This window comes from Tiliqua scincoides, chromosome 2, assembly GCF_035046505.1.
Source record: "Tiliqua scincoides isolate rTilSci1 chromosome 2, rTilSci1.hap2, whole genome shotgun sequence".
Lineage (NCBI taxonomy): Eukaryota > Metazoa > Chordata > Lepidosauria > Squamata > Scincidae > Tiliqua > Tiliqua scincoides.
In genome coordinates, this window is record NC_089822.1 from 259,971,476 (window position 1) to 259,986,344 (window position 14,869).

General features: G+C 47.8%; 1 protein-coding gene across 1 annotated transcript; it reads right to left on the bottom strand.

Moving 5' to 3' along the window:
- Positions 1 to 1,373: 1,373 nt before the first annotated feature.
- LOC136640418 (zinc finger protein 436-like) lies at positions 1,374 to 14,663 on the bottom strand. The gene is made up of 5 exons (XM_066615541.1): positions 14,237 to 14,663; positions 11,143 to 11,238; positions 8,905 to 8,976; positions 7,861 to 7,987; positions 1,374 to 2,700 (listed from the first exon to the last, which is right to left on the bottom strand). Exons 1-5 carry the CDS (start codon positions 14,651 to 14,653, stop codon positions 1,694 to 1,696), a joined length of 1,719 nt encoding a protein of 572 aa, XP_066471638.1. The 5' UTR covers positions 14,654 to 14,663; the 3' UTR covers positions 1,374 to 1,693.
- Positions 14,664 to 14,869: the final 206 nt, after the last annotated feature.

Sequence of the window (14,869 nt, forward strand, 5' to 3'; positions counted from 1 at the left end):
GAGTGGAAGACCAGTTGAGGACTGGAAAAGGAAATCCTCATAATGGATGTGATTATGTAAAGGATTAAGGGCCCAATCCCATCCAACTTTCCAGCACTGGTGCAACTGCAATGCAGCCCCAAGATAAGGGAACAAATGTTCCCATACCTTGAGGTATGTGTGCCTCTGTCTGCCTCCCCATCACAGGATGCAGTGTGCATCCCATTGGCATGACTGCACTGAATTGGATTCTTTGAAATCCTTTTAGAATCCATTTAGAATTCTTTGAAAAGGTCAACAGGCATGTGGATGTGGGAGAACCCACAGACATTATATATCTGGACTTTGAGAAGGTGTTCAACACAGTCCCTCACCAAAGGCTACTGAAAAAAACTCTGCAGTCAGGGAATTAGAGGGCACGTCCTCTCCTGGACTGAGACCTAGTTGAAGACCAGGAAACAGAAAGTGGGTGTCAATGGGCAATTTTCACAATGGAGAGAAGTGAAAAGCGGTGTGCCCCAAGGATCTGTCCTAGGACCGGTGCTTTTCAACCTCTTCATAAATGACTTGGAGACAGGGGTGAGCAGTGAGGTTGCAAAGTTTGCAGATGACACCAAACTTTTCTAAGTGGTGAAGACCAGAAGTGATTGTGAGGAGCTCCAGAAGGATCTCTCCAAACTGGCAGAATGGGCAGCAAAATGGCAGATGTGTTTCAGTGTAAGTAAGTGTAAAGTCATGCACATTGGGGCAAAGAATCAAAACTTCACATATAGGCGAATAGGTTCTGAGCTGTCTGTGACAGATCAGGAGAGAGACCTTGGGGTGGTGGTGGACAAGTCGATGAAAGTGTCGACCCAATGTGTGGCAGCAGTAAAGAAGGCCAATTCTATGCTTGGGATCATTAGAAAAGGTATTGAGAACAAAACAGCTAATATTATAATGCCATTGTACAAATTGATGGTAAGGCTACACCTGGAGTATTGTGTCCAGTTCTGGTCGCCAAATCTCAAAAAGACATAGTGGAAATGGAAAAGGTGCAAAGGAGAGCTACTAAGATGATTACTGGGCTGGGGCACCTTCCTTATGAGGAAAGGCTACGGTGTTTGGGCCTCTTCAGCCTAGAAAAGAGACACCTGTTAATGCTGAATGTCCATTAAATCCAAATACACTGAAGTCAATGGAGACGTGTATCTGCAAAATGCATACTACTAACTTTCAAGGGAACAGAAGGTGTCCATTTCTGAAGTCTATGTAATCGAGGCCTGTTAAATTGAAGGTTTCCTGTATCAGTGATTTGTACTGGACCCCTTTGTGCTGGACCCCAGCTTGGACAATGACCGAGAAAGCCCAGTACATAGACTCAAATAATAATAATAACAGGGCAATTTGGACACAATTTATTTTTCGAAAAACAAGATCAAGATGCTTCATCAACATTTTAAACAAACGCTGCAGAAATAGCACAAATTTCTTAAACATCATTTGATGCCAACAATGGACTCAACTTTGTTGCCTGACTGAACAAAATTCAATTTAAATACTGCTAAACTGTATAAGATCTCTCTCCGGAGTGGGTTTTCTGATGTCTAATAAGATGACCACTCTGACTGAAGGTCATTCCGCACTCCTGGCACTTACAGGGTTTCTCCTCAGTGTGGGTTTTCTGGTTATCAATGCATCACTATGACTGCAGGACATTCCACACTCCTGGCACTCATATGGTTATTGCCATGTGGGTTCGGTGATGGATTTTAAGAGAATCACTCCGACTGAAAGTCATTCCACACTCCTGGCACTGATATGGTTTCTCCCCTGTGTGGGTTCTCCGGTGGATTTTAAGTGTACCGCTATGACTGAAGGTCATTCCACACTCCTGACACGCATATGGTTTCTCCCCTGTGTGGGTTCTATGATGGATTATAAAATGACCATTCTGACTGAAGGACATTCCACACTCCTGGCACTCATATGGTTTCTCCCCTGTGTGGGTTCTAAGATGGAGTATAAGATGACTACTCCGACCGAAAGTCATTCCACACTCCTGGCATTTATAGGGTTTCTCCCCTGTATGGGTTCTCTGATGGTTTTTAAGTATACCACTCTGACTGAAAGTCATTCCACACTCCTGGCACTCATATGGTTTCTCCCCTGTGTGGGTTCTTCGGTGCATTGTAAGTACACCACTTTGACTGAAGGACATTCCACACTCCTGGCACACATATGGTTTCTCCCCTGTGTGGGTTCTATGATGGATTATAAGATGACCACTCCTACTGAAAGTCATTTCACACTCCGGGCATTTATAGGGTTTATTCCCTGAATGGGTTCTCTGATGGTTTTTAAGTATACCACTCTGACTGAAAGTCATTCCACACTCCTGGCACTCATATGGTTTCTCCCCTGTGTGGGTTCTTCGGTGGATTGTAAGTGCACCACTATGACTGAAGGTCATTCCACACTCCTGGCACTTATAGGGTTCCTCCCCTGTGTGGGTTCTATGATGTCGTATAAGATGACCACTCTGACTGAAGGTCATTCCACACTCCTGGCACTTATAGGATTTTTCCCCTGTGTGGGTTCTCTGGTGAATTTGAAGTACATGACTCTGTCTGAAAGTCTTTCCGCACTCTTGGCATTTAAAAGGCTTCTCCCCTGTCTTGGCTGTTTGCTGTGAAGACTGTGTCTGTTCCTTCTTTCTTCCAATCTGGTTCCAAAACGATGCTGTTGAAATAAATAAAGAAATGTGGTAAGAGACGAAAGGAAGAAACTACAGCTAGTTGTGGGAAGTGTGATGTCCATGACCCCTGGCTCCCCTGAGTCAGGGGGGAGCGGAGTGTCTAACAGGGATCTGTAATGCAAGCACCAGATGCAGGTCTTTTGTTGTCTTGTGTGCTCCCTGGGGCATTTGGTGGAAGCAAGCAGCTGAAGACCAGCTCTCTCTCTGCTAAGAACCTGAGAATTTTACAGCCCTGCCTTGCTGCTCAACTGCCAACCTAGGATAAGCCATTCCCCCCCTTTTGATCTCTTTCTCTCCCCCCCTTCCCCCAGAAAATGCAGTCATCTTTCCAACTAACTCCTGCTGTCCAAACACAGCTATTTGCAAGCATCTCTCTCCTCAGTACTTGTTATATTTCTTCAATAAACTATCTTCTTGGAAAAGTTCTGTCTTGTGATTACTCTTAGCCTAAATTTCGAGGCACTTTGAAATTGTTTGCACTGCTTATCCATGTCAACGATCCCAACTCTTGTCACACTGATAGATTTGACCTCTTGTTTTGACCTCTAAATTTGACATGTGTAAATCACACGAGTACACGTGAAGGAGCAGCTTTGGCAACAACCTGCACAAAGAGTGGGAGGCTCCGGGAGGCACACATCAGCAGCTCCCAGAGGCCCCACCAGTGTAGGTGAGGTGGTGGAGGGGGCAGTTTGGGGGAGGATTGGGGTAGGGATCAAGGGGGGGAGGGGACGGTTTGAAGGCAGGAAGGATGGATCTCAGCAGCAGCAGTGCACTCCAGGATGCTTATCACCCCTTTCCTGGTCCAGACCCGTCCCCAGCACTCCTTGGACGTGTGCCGCCAAAATAGCATACATCTGAGGAGACCCACTGGCAGGCAGGTGATCTACTTGGAGGTGAATACAAATACTGAGGAAAGATAAGGTGGCAGAAAGCAGGAGTTGTTACATGACCTTGAAGGCAGAGGATGGTTCATAGCTCTGGAGGAATGTTTTTAGGTATCAGTTGCTGTCTGCAATGGAGGACGGAGTTCTCCGAGACTGTGAGAACTGTCACTTGTGCTTCAAGACAAGGCACTTCTTCCTAATGTTCAGCACCTCAGTTCACCCCACTTAACCCACTGTGGCTCTGCAAAGTCAACTAAGGAGACAGGACCAAAAGGGAGCTTGGAGGTCCTTCCAAACCTCTACTCCCCTCTTAGTCTAAAAGCAGAAATTCCCCAAAATTCCGATCCAAGGTTGCCATCTGTAGTAGCATCCTGGGTTTCCAAGAGGATTTTCACTAAAGGAAGAGAAGTTAGAAAAGTGATGCAATTCCCCCTCTTGGGGGTTGGGTGTTTATAAGGACTGGCTATTATATTATAAGGCCTATTATACTATTAACACCTGTGCTACCCGAGAAGCAGGGAGGGAGATCATAGCCTATCAAAGGACAGAGAAACTGGTTAGACTAGTTAGAGAGGTAAATGTTACTGAGCCATTGGGGAACAGTGACCGTGCTGCAATCTGTTTCACCATGCATGTCGGGGGAAGAGTGCCAAACAAATCTAACACAAAAACCCTTGACTTCCAAAGGGCAGACTTCCCTCAAATGAGGAGGCTAGTTAGGAAGAAGTTGAAAGGGAACATAGAGAGGGTCCAGTCTCTCCAGGATGCGTGGAAGCTGTTTAAAGCAACAGTAATAGAAGCTTTCCCCTGGGGGCTGGGGATAAGAATAGGCCCTCAGTTTGGCTGTACTTGTCGTAAGAGGCGACTAAACAGCCACCGCGTAGATGGGACTCGTCAGCCTGGGAAGGCAGCTCATCTGAGAGAAGGAAAACTCTGATCCCAAACCTCTACTGCCTTGTGGCTACATCCAGTTATGGAAAAGGCTTCAGGAGTCAACCTCGAGGCAAAATCCGGAGCCGGAGTCCCTGTGGCAGTTCATGGCTGAACACAGTCACGTTCTGGCAACTCCAGCAACGCCACTGGAACCAACCGTATTGGCCTCTGCCTTTCCATTGAACCATTTCAGCGACATGGAGAGGGGGGGATTTGCTGCATGGGTAACAGCCTATCCTCCATACCTACTTTACCCAGGCTTCGCGCACTGGAGAGACACTCTGTTCCAGAACCACCATTCAGAGCGTGACACCATAGTCTTCCGAGACTGAAGGATGCCAACAATAGAAGCTCAGGAGAAGTGCATACCACAAAGGAAGAAGGCTCCACTAAGTTCAGGAGGGTCCCTGCATGACTAACCTGCCAAGATAGAGAGGCCATAAAGGGCAAGGAAGCTTCCTTCCATAAATGGAAGTCCTGCCCTAATGAGGAGAATAAAAAGGAACATAAACTGTGAGAAAAGAAATGTAAGAAGGTGATACGGGAGGCCAAGAGAGACTATGAGGAACGCATGGCCAGCAACATTAAGGGGAATAATAAACACTTCTTCAAATATGTCAGAAGCAGGAAACCCGCCAGAGAAGCAGTTGGCCCTCTGGATAGTCAGGGAGGGAAAGGGGAGATAAAAGGAGACTTAGCGATGGTAGAGAAATTAAACGAGTTCTTTGCATCTGTCTTCATGTCGGGCAGATACCGCTGCCTGAATGGCCCCTCCTAACTAAGGAATTAAGTCAGATAGAGGTTAAAAGAGAAGATGTTCTAGACCTAATTGACAAATTAAAGATCAATAAGTCACCAGGCCCAGATGGCATCCAACCAAGAGTTATATAGAAACTAAAGAATGAAGTTGCTGATCTCTTGGCTAAAATATGCAACTTGTCCCTCAAAACGGCCACAGTGCCAGAGGATTGGAGGATAGCAAATGTCACACCAATCTTTAAAAAGGGAAGGAAAGGGGACCCAGGAAACTATAGGCCGGTCAGCCTAACATCTATTCCAGGTAAGATGGTGGAATGCCTCATCAAAGATAAAATCTTAAAACACTTGGATGAACAAGCTGTGCTCAGGGAGAATCAGCCTGGCTTCTGTAAGGGTAAGTCTTGCCTCACAAACCTTTTAGAATTCTTTGAAAAGGTCAACAGGCATGTGGATGCGGGAGAATCCGTGGACATTATATATCTGGACTTTCAGAAGGCGTTCGACACGGTCACTCACCAAAGGCTGCTGAGAAAACTCCACAGTCAGGGAATTAGAGGGCAGGTCCTCTCCTGGATTAGGAACTGGTTGAGATCCAGGAAGCAGAGAGTGGGTGTCAATGGGCAGTTTTCACAATGGAGAGAGGTGAAAAGCGGTGTGCCCCAAGGATCTGTCCTGGGACCCGTGCTTTTCAACCTCTTCATAAACAATCTGGACACCAAACTTTTCCAAGTAGTGAAGACCAGAAGTGATTGTGAAGAGCTCCAGAAGGATCTCTCCAAACTGGGAGACTGGGCAGCAAAATGGCAGATGCGTTTCAATGTAAGTAAGTGTAAAGTCATGCACATTGGGGCAAAGAATCAAAACTTTACATATAGGCTAATAAGTTCTGAGCTGTCTGTGACAGATCAGGAGAGAGATCTTGGGGTCCTTGTGGACAGCTCAATGAAAGTGTCGACCCAATGGGTGGCGGCAGTGAAGAAGGCCAATTGCATGCTTGGGATCATTAGGAAAGGCACTGAGAACAAGACAGCTAATATTGTAATTCTGTTGTACAAATCGATGGTAAGGCCACACCTGGAGTATTGTGTCCAGTTCTGGTCGCCGCATCTCAAAAAAAGACATAGTGGAAATGGAAAAGGTGCAAAAGAGAGCAACTAAGATGATTACGGGGCTGGGGCACCTTCCCTCTGAGGAAAGGCTATGGGGTTTGGGCCTCTTCAGCCTAGAAAAGAGACGCCTGAGGGGGGACATGATTGAGACATACAAAAACTTGCAGGGGATGGACAGAGTGGATAGAGATGCTCTTTTCCCTCTTGCATAACACCAAAACCAGGGACACCCACGAAAGTTGAGTGTTGGAAGAGTTAAAACAGACAGAAGAAAATATTTCTTTACCCAGAGTGTAATTAGTTTGTGGAAGTCTTTGCCACAAGAAGTAATGGCAAATAAAGTATAATAATAATCTTGCCTGGATGCCTTTAAGAGGGGATCGGACAATTTTCTGGAGGAGAAGTTCATTAAGAACATAAGAACATAAGAACATAAGAACAGCCCCACTGGATCAGGCCATAGGCCCATCTAGTCCAGCTTCCTGTATCTCACAGCGGCCCACCAAATGCCCCAGGGAGCACACCAGATAACAAGAGACCTCATCCTGGTGCCCTCCCCTACATCTGGCATTCTGACTTAACCCATTTCTAAAATCAGGAGGTTGCGCATACACATCATGGCTTGTACCCCATAATGAATTTTTCCTCCAGAAACTTGTCCAATCCCCTTTTAAAGGTGTCTAGGCTAGACGCCAGCACCACATCCTGTGGCAAGGAGTTCCACAGACCGACCACACGCTGAGTAAAGAAATATTTTCTTTTGTCTGTCCTAACCCGCCCAACACTCAACACCGCTCAAATACTCAATTACGGGTTACAAATCATAGTAGGTATGTGCAAGCTCTTGTTTTGGTGGGCCACTGTGAGATACAGGAAGCTGGACTAGATGGGCCTCTGGCCTGATCCAGCGGGGCTCTTCTTATGTTCTTATGTTCTTAAAGGACCAAAGCCATTGGGGGACCAAAGACCTAAATGAGGTCTACAAAAAAGGCTACAATTAAAATTTCACTAACAAGGGAAAATCATTTGCTGGATCTACCCCATCTCTAATCCAAAACTCTTCCATAATTCGTGCTTGAGGAAGGGGATTGTAACTTAATTGAAAGAGACACCCCAATATTTCCAGCTCCTACTGTGTAAGGAGTTCATTCTGACCTGGGATAAGTAGCACACACATTCTGGCTGCCCAATTTAGAGGTAATGCAAAACTCACAATAATCAGCACCTGGTTGCTTTTGGCAGATAGAAGAACTGTATAACTTCAAAGAGCCATGAGTTCTGATTCTCTGAGCATACAGCCTGCTTTCTCAGGGACATCCAACTCTCTTGTCTTTTGACAGCACTGATTATGCCCAGCTCATGTAGCCTGGCCACCAACTTCTCCTTGCAACATCCAACACAGTAGAGGCTCCTACCTGGGGCATTGATCAATTCAGGGCCAAAGGATCCCCCTTACCTACAAAGATCGCATTCTCATAGTTCTCCATCATGACGGTCTCATATAGGAGCCTTTGGCATGGACTCAGCAGAGCCCACTCTTCACTGCTAAAATACACAGCTATCTCTGCAAATGAAATTGCACCCTGAAAGAAAAAGGAGAACATCCTATTAGCAACATTGGACCTGCCTAGGCCATGACTGCAACCCAAAAGGAATATTCCAGTTGCCATGAAAGGACAAAACATTTCTACATTTGAAATCACATTTTCACACACATTCCCCCTCAGCTTTGCCATCTTTGGGACTTCCAGCTCCAGTGAAGATTCCCAAGTTCCCTGAAAGGAGGCGTAGAATGGTTGGCAACCTTCAGTCTCGAAAGACTATGGTATAAGCCTACAGCACCTGGTATTCCCAGGCAGTCTCCCATCCAAGTACTAACCAGGCCTGACCCTGCTTAGCTTCCAAGATCACACAAGATCAGGCATGTGCAGGGTAACAGTGAGGAAGCTAGAGGATCCTTCCATTCTAGCATCCAAAACGGACACCACAATCCTATGCACACAAGCCCAGAAGTGAGCCCCAGTGCTTCCTATGGGGTGTATTCCCAGGAAAGCATACCCAGGACTGAGAACCTTGTTCACTGTGTAACTGCTTCCACACCTTATAATCCCCACCACTTTCCCCACTTGCAAAAACGTGACATCACTTTCTGCTGCTCTGGCTGCGGCAGAGGCTTCTTCAGGTGGGTAGCTGCCCGCTTTAGCCCAGGCACTATGTTACCAGCAGTGCCTTTTACAAACTAATGTAATGGAAGATTAGGTAGAAGGGGGTGAAAAGGAGAGGGGAGAAGAGAGAAATGCCTCTGAAGGACAGAGATGGGAAAGCGCAGGGGGAGAAGGGATGGAGGTAGATTAGCTGGCCTTTCCAGAGGAACCCTGGAGAAGAATGACTTTGGGGTACAGGGAAAGGAGTTCATGGGGGGGGGGAACAGTAGGAAGGAAAGACATGTAGTACAAGTAATGTTACAGGAGAAGAAGCCCAAGCTGCAAATCCCCCTTACCTGGTCTGAACGAGCAGCAGCCATTTCTGTTCCCAAGTTGTCTGATTTAATTTTATTCAGTGTCTTGACTATCTGTCAGGAAGAGAAAGGAGACCGGCATGAATTTCTTTAACCTTTTTTTACCTGTTTCATGTACGTTCTTGAATTCCTTTCCACTATTTGAGGTGATGGCTGCACAGAGACATGGATCAGATTCAGAGAAGAACATCATGGCTCTTAGTCCTGTCTCCCAATGGCTAGAAGTTAACGAGCATTAGTCCTTCATCTTTCTGCATCCCACACTAGAAGCACCAGAGAGCTATTTTCTCCTCCTTCTAGCACACCAGAGTCATAATCATTTTCCATCTCCTAGCACCCTCACCAAGCTAGCTATTTTTCTTTTGAGCTTGCGGCTAGAAAGCATGGCAGCCTTCACACCTTTGAGTTCCAGTGGTAGAAAACATGCTGGCCTCCATGCATTTAAGTTCAATGGCTGCACACCATTTTGTTGTTTGCAAATAAAATCGCAATAGAAGCCCGCGAGCAACTTCACTTCTGGCTTTCTAACCGGTCAACGAACACAGCTGTCATCTTGGCTGGGTGGAGGGTTAGGGGAGAAGCTTTGCTTCTCTGCACTAAAGTTGGGGAGTTCCAGCAATGACACTGAAAAGCCAGATGAGCAATCATCTGGTTTATGAGAACAGATGGTTTAATGGGTCAGGCAAGGCTGGAGGGCTGGCAATGACTGTAGGGGGAAGAGAAACCCAGGTGCTGCAGAAGGTTCTTGCACAGGCATCTGTGGCTGCCAATCCAACACAGGCCACAGTTGCAGAAGGAGACTCCAGGCATCATTGGCATCCTTCAGTCTCAGAAGACTATGGTATCGCGCTCTGAAAGGTGACTCTGGAACAGCATCTAGTGTGGCTGAAAAGGCCAATTTGGGAGTGACAATCCCTTCCACACTGGGAGCAAATGTAGTCTGTCCCTGGTGTGTCTCCCTGGCTACGGGCCATCCTTCTTTGCCTCGGTCTGTTGGCCAAGTGTCTCTTCAAACTGGGAAAGGCCATGCTGCACAGCCTGCCTCCAAGCGGGCTGCTCAGAGGCCAGGGTTTCCCACCTGTTGAGGTCCACTCCTAAGGCCTTCAGATCCCTCTTGCAGATGTCCTTGTATCGCAGCTGTGGTCTACCTGTAGGGCGCTTTCCTTGCACGAGTTCTCCATAGAGGAGATCCTTTGGGATCCGGCCATCATCCATTCTCACAACATGACCGAGCCAATGCAGGCGTCTCTGTTTCAGCAGTGTATAAATGCTAGGGATTCCAGTTCGTTCCAGGACTGTGTTGTTTGGAACTTTGTCCTGCCAGGTGATGCCGAGGATGCATCGGAGGCAGTGCATATGGAAAGCGTTCATTTTCCTCTCGTGAGCGAAGAGTCCATGATCTTGGTATGTTCCGTCAGCTTCTTGTTGGAACAGACTCTCTTTGTGAGTCTGGAAAACATGGTAGCTGCTTTACCGATGCGTTTGTTTAGCTCGGTATCGAAAGAAAGAGTGTCGGAGATCATTGAGCCAAGGTACACAAAATCATGGACAACCTCCAGTTCATGCGCAGAGATTGCTATGCAGGGAATTGTCCACATCCTGAACCATGACCTGTGTTTTCTTCACAGGCTGCCGGATTCAGGATCTGTCAAGGAGAGAAATTTCTCATTTTTCTGGCAGGGAAAACCACTAAATGGGAGCAGGGAACATGGCATTGGCTTTGCGGTCAGAAATACCCTGCTGGAATCCATCACCTTCTGCGGGAAGTGAAAGAATTTCGTCCCTGCAGCTCTAGTCATCAGCAGGACGTGTCACTCTCATCAGTGCATATGCACCAACTCAGTCGTCACCAGCAGAAGCTAAAGACAAACTCTACAATGACCTGGTCACCACTCTCAAGAAAGTCATTTGCACCTAACGATGCATATATGCAACAGGGATCAAATGTATACACCTGTGGGCTAGGCAAAAGGGGTTAAACAGATTGTATCAGCATTACTTAGGAGAAGAGTTATGGCCTTGTCTTAGATGAATATGAAGATCAATCCATGAATATTTCCAGAGGGGGGGGGGATTAGGGAATCCCAAACTCTCAGTAATGCACAATCTGTGGAATGGAGCTGCCTCAGGGCTCTTGAGTCTTCTGCAGTTTAAAAAGTAAATAGAGTTCAGATTCGTATTTCTTTCTCAATATTAATAATTAGTAATACTAATACTTACAAGCAGTTCTTGACTTCTCTTTTCATTCTCTGCATTATACAGCAAAACGTTTTGTCTCTCCTTCCTCAGGATCTCCAGGGAGCGACTGATCTGATCCTGGGGAGAAAAATAACCAACTTCCTGAACTGGAATGAACTGGTTTCTTCTGTGCTATAACTTTGTACTATTTTAACATGATTTTACCATTTTAATTTGAATTGGAAATTGCCTTTAGCATTCTACTTAAAGTAAAAAAACATGGTGCAATTTAATAAATAAGGAAGTATGCAAATATCAGAACTGGAAGGAAGAAACAGACAGTCAGATTAACAGAGAGTCTTGACGTCTGAGTTGCATTTCACTCAAGGCCCATGCGAGGGGTGAAGGGGGTAAAGTGTACCCAAACCCAGGGCCAAAAAGGGGGCCCAGGAGACAAAGAAGGGGGCACAGAAATTTCCTGAGATCTTTTATTTTCCTATCTCACCTGAACTAGTGGCTGTCTGCTGGTATTCATTTGCATTTTTTTAGATTGTGAGCCCTTTTGGGACAGGGAGCCATTTAGTTATTTGATTTGTCTCTGTAAACCGCTTTGTGAACTTTTAGTTGAAAAGCGGTATATAAATACTGTTAATAATAATACTAGCATGTATGCACTGCTGAAACAGAGACGCCTGCGTTGGCTCGGTCATGTTGTGAGAATGGATGATGGCCGGATCCCAAAGGATCTCCTCTACGGAGAACTCGTGCAAGGAAAGCGCCCTACAGGTAGACCACAGCTGCGATACAAGGACATCTGCAAGAGGGATCTGAAGGCCTTAGGAGTGGACCTCAACAGGTGGGAAACCCTGGCCTCTGAGTGGCCCGCTTGGAGGCAAGCTGTGCAGCATGGCCTTTCCCAGTTTGAAGAGATACTTGGCCAACAGTCTGAGGCAAAGAAGCAAAGAAGGAAGGCCCATAGCCAGGGAGACAGACCAGGGACAGACTGCACTTGCTCCCAGTGTGGAAGGGATTGTCACTCCCGAATCAGCATTTTTAGCCACACTAGACGCTGTTCCAGAACCACCTTTCAGAGCGCGATACCAGTCTTTTGAGACTAAAGGTTGCCAACAAGAAAATATTATTATTATTATTATTATTATTAACAACAACTTGCTGCCCATGTGGAATGCTGGGTGCATGGCTGCCACTGCTACCAAAAGCCATATGTGCTGGGACAAGGAATGCATACGTGACACTCCTTACACAGTGTCAAATCTGGGAGGAAACCGGCCTGCTACACTAGCTCTTTGGCATGTAGATCTGCTTAACATGAAGGAGTGTATAGGAACACAGCTGAAGGGCTACAGCTACTGCAGAAGTATTTTTTAGTGCAGACAGGACCACACTAGTCCATTCCAGTTTGAGCCTAAATAGGATGATGCTAATTTTCTGCAATGATTTTCTATATTTCAAAGATCTTAGAGACTCAGGAGTGTTTGGTTTTCCATATTACTGTATCCAGTTGCTGATGCTGCACGGGCAGATAGACCTGGGCTCTCTATTTGGAAGCCCTGTAGACTAAAGACTTTTCTAGCTGCTGCCACTCTCCCTCTGCCCAGTTTTGCCCCCCCCCTTGTTCTGCTCATCCTTGTCACCACCCTCCCCCGCTCTGTTTCACCCCTCACATCCACCTTTGGGAACGGGTCCAAAAGAAACTTTGTACTCCCTGATAAAATTCCTTTCAGAGGCCCTGATTTCACTGACTTAGGGTTCCCCCAAGCCCCATTCAAACCAGCAAGTTCCTTGCACAGAGTCCTACATCCAGGCCATGTTTGATCCTCCCTGCAACCGATGAGGGAGACACAGTCTGCACTGCCATGTCCAAACGCTCCTTCTGGAGACCACGGCTTGCACAGCCTGGTTCAGGCACCCAGTCTTTACCTCCATTTTTCTCAAGGTTTTCTGTCAGGAGGCAGGTTATGAGGACCCCACAGAAAGGGCGTTTTGGCCTTTTTAAGCCATAACGTTGCAAAAGGGATCAAATGTATACACTTATGGGCTGGCCAATAGGGCTTAAACAGATTGTATCAGCATTACTTAAGAGAAGAGTTAGGGTCAAGTCTTAGGTGTACCCACCTTGACAAGGCAGAATGGGAACCCAGGTCTATGAGGCAGATAGATCTGGGCTCCAAGTCTGGGTGAGAGCCCAGGTCTACCTGCCTAGAACATAAAAACATAAGAAGAGTCCCACTGGATCCCTGCCCCTTCCAAAGGCCCATCTAGTCCAGCTTCCTGTATCTCACAGTGGCCCACCAAATGCTTCAGGGAACACACTAGACAACAGACACAATCTGCATTCTGGTGCCTTCTCCTGCATCTGGAAATCAGAGGCAGCCTACCTCTACCTTGCACATACCTACCATGACTTGTAACCCGTGATGAACCTTTTCTCCAGAAATATGTCCAATTGCCTCTTAGGCATCTCAGCAAGATGCTGTCACTAGTTCCTGTGGCAAGGAGTTCCACAGACTAATTATAAGTTGGGTAAAAAAGTATTTTCTTTTGTCTGTCCTCCCCACACTCAACTTTAGTGAATGTCCCAGGCTGTTATGAGAAAGGGAAAAGAGTGTCTCTCTATCTGCTCTACCCAGCCCCTGCATAATTTTGCATGTTTCAATCATGTCCCCCCAGGAGCCTCTTTTCTGGGCTAAAGAGGCCCAAACATTGTAGCCTTTCCTCATAGGAAAGGTGCCCCAGCCCAGTAACCATTTTGGTTGCTCTGCTCCAGTAGGCAGACAGAATGGGAGCCCAGGTTTACCTGGCAGGTAGATCTCGGCCCCAAGTCCAGACAGGAGCCCAAGTCTACCCACCTAGCAAACCTTTGCCGAAGAAGCCAGTTCACCTGGGAGCCCAGGTCTACCTGCCAAGTAGACCTTATGCTCCCCCCACCATCTAACCAAATATGTCCCAAATACAGGGCACCCACTCTGAGTACCTCAATTTTCCTCCAGATCTCCTGAGCAGGGGCTGGAGCTGGGAAGAGGAATGGTGCAAACCCCCCACCCCACCCCAGAAGTCCTGCCGCCCCCACAGCTGTCCCCATGCACACACAGGGGGATGCTGAGCCCCCCAGCACCTTGATCTCCTGGGCAGCCTCCTCCACGGGGACCACTCGATGCTCCCTGTGCTCCCCGGACCGGTCGCAGGCCACGCAGATGGGGGCTCGGTCGTCCTGGCAGAAGAGCTTCAGGGGCTCCCGGTGCCTCCCGCAGACCCCCTGCCCTGCCTCCCCCTGCCCGGGAGGCTCGCCCAGCCCCCTGACCGCCTCCACCACGCCGGCCAGCAGCCTGTTGGGTCGCAGCCCCTCGGCCAGGACCCTCTCCCTGCACTGGGGACAGGGGGCTTCCGCGGGCGCGTCCCCCCAGCTCTGGAGGACGCAGCCCCCGCAGAAGCGGTGCCCGCAGCTCAGCGTCCCCGCGTCCGCGAAGGACTCCCGGCAGACGGAGCACGTGAACTCCTCCCGCGGCCTATTGCTGCAGCTCTCCCCGGCCATGGCTGAGCGTCTGCCCCCTTCCCGCCCTCCAGCGGCTCTGGGAGGGAAGCGGGAGGCGGGCGGGGGCGTTTCCCTTTCCCCAGGAGCTGGGGGGTGAGCGAGGGAGGGGCGGGAGCTCTCAAAGGCAGTAGATGCACTCTGCACATGCCCAGAAGTACTCCTCATGCTTACTTCACCCATGGGTGCTGGGGCACTCGGCCCTTATTCAGGCAAAGC

Excerpts from the sequence above, each read along its gene's own strand:
- LOC136640418 (XM_066615541.1), bottom strand. The coding sequence starts at position 14,653 with ATGGCCGGGGAGAGCTGCAGCAATAGGCCGCGGGAGGAGTTCACGTGC. Across the intron at positions 7,988-8,904 it reads CTGCTGCTCGTTCAGACCAG|GGTGCAATTTCATTTGCAGA; the intron begins GTAAGGGGGATT and ends TTTTTCTTTCAG. Across the intron at positions 2,701-7,860 it reads TGAGAATGCGATCTTTGTAG|CATCGTTTTGGAACCAGATT; the intron begins GTAAGGGGGATC and ends TTATTTCAACAG.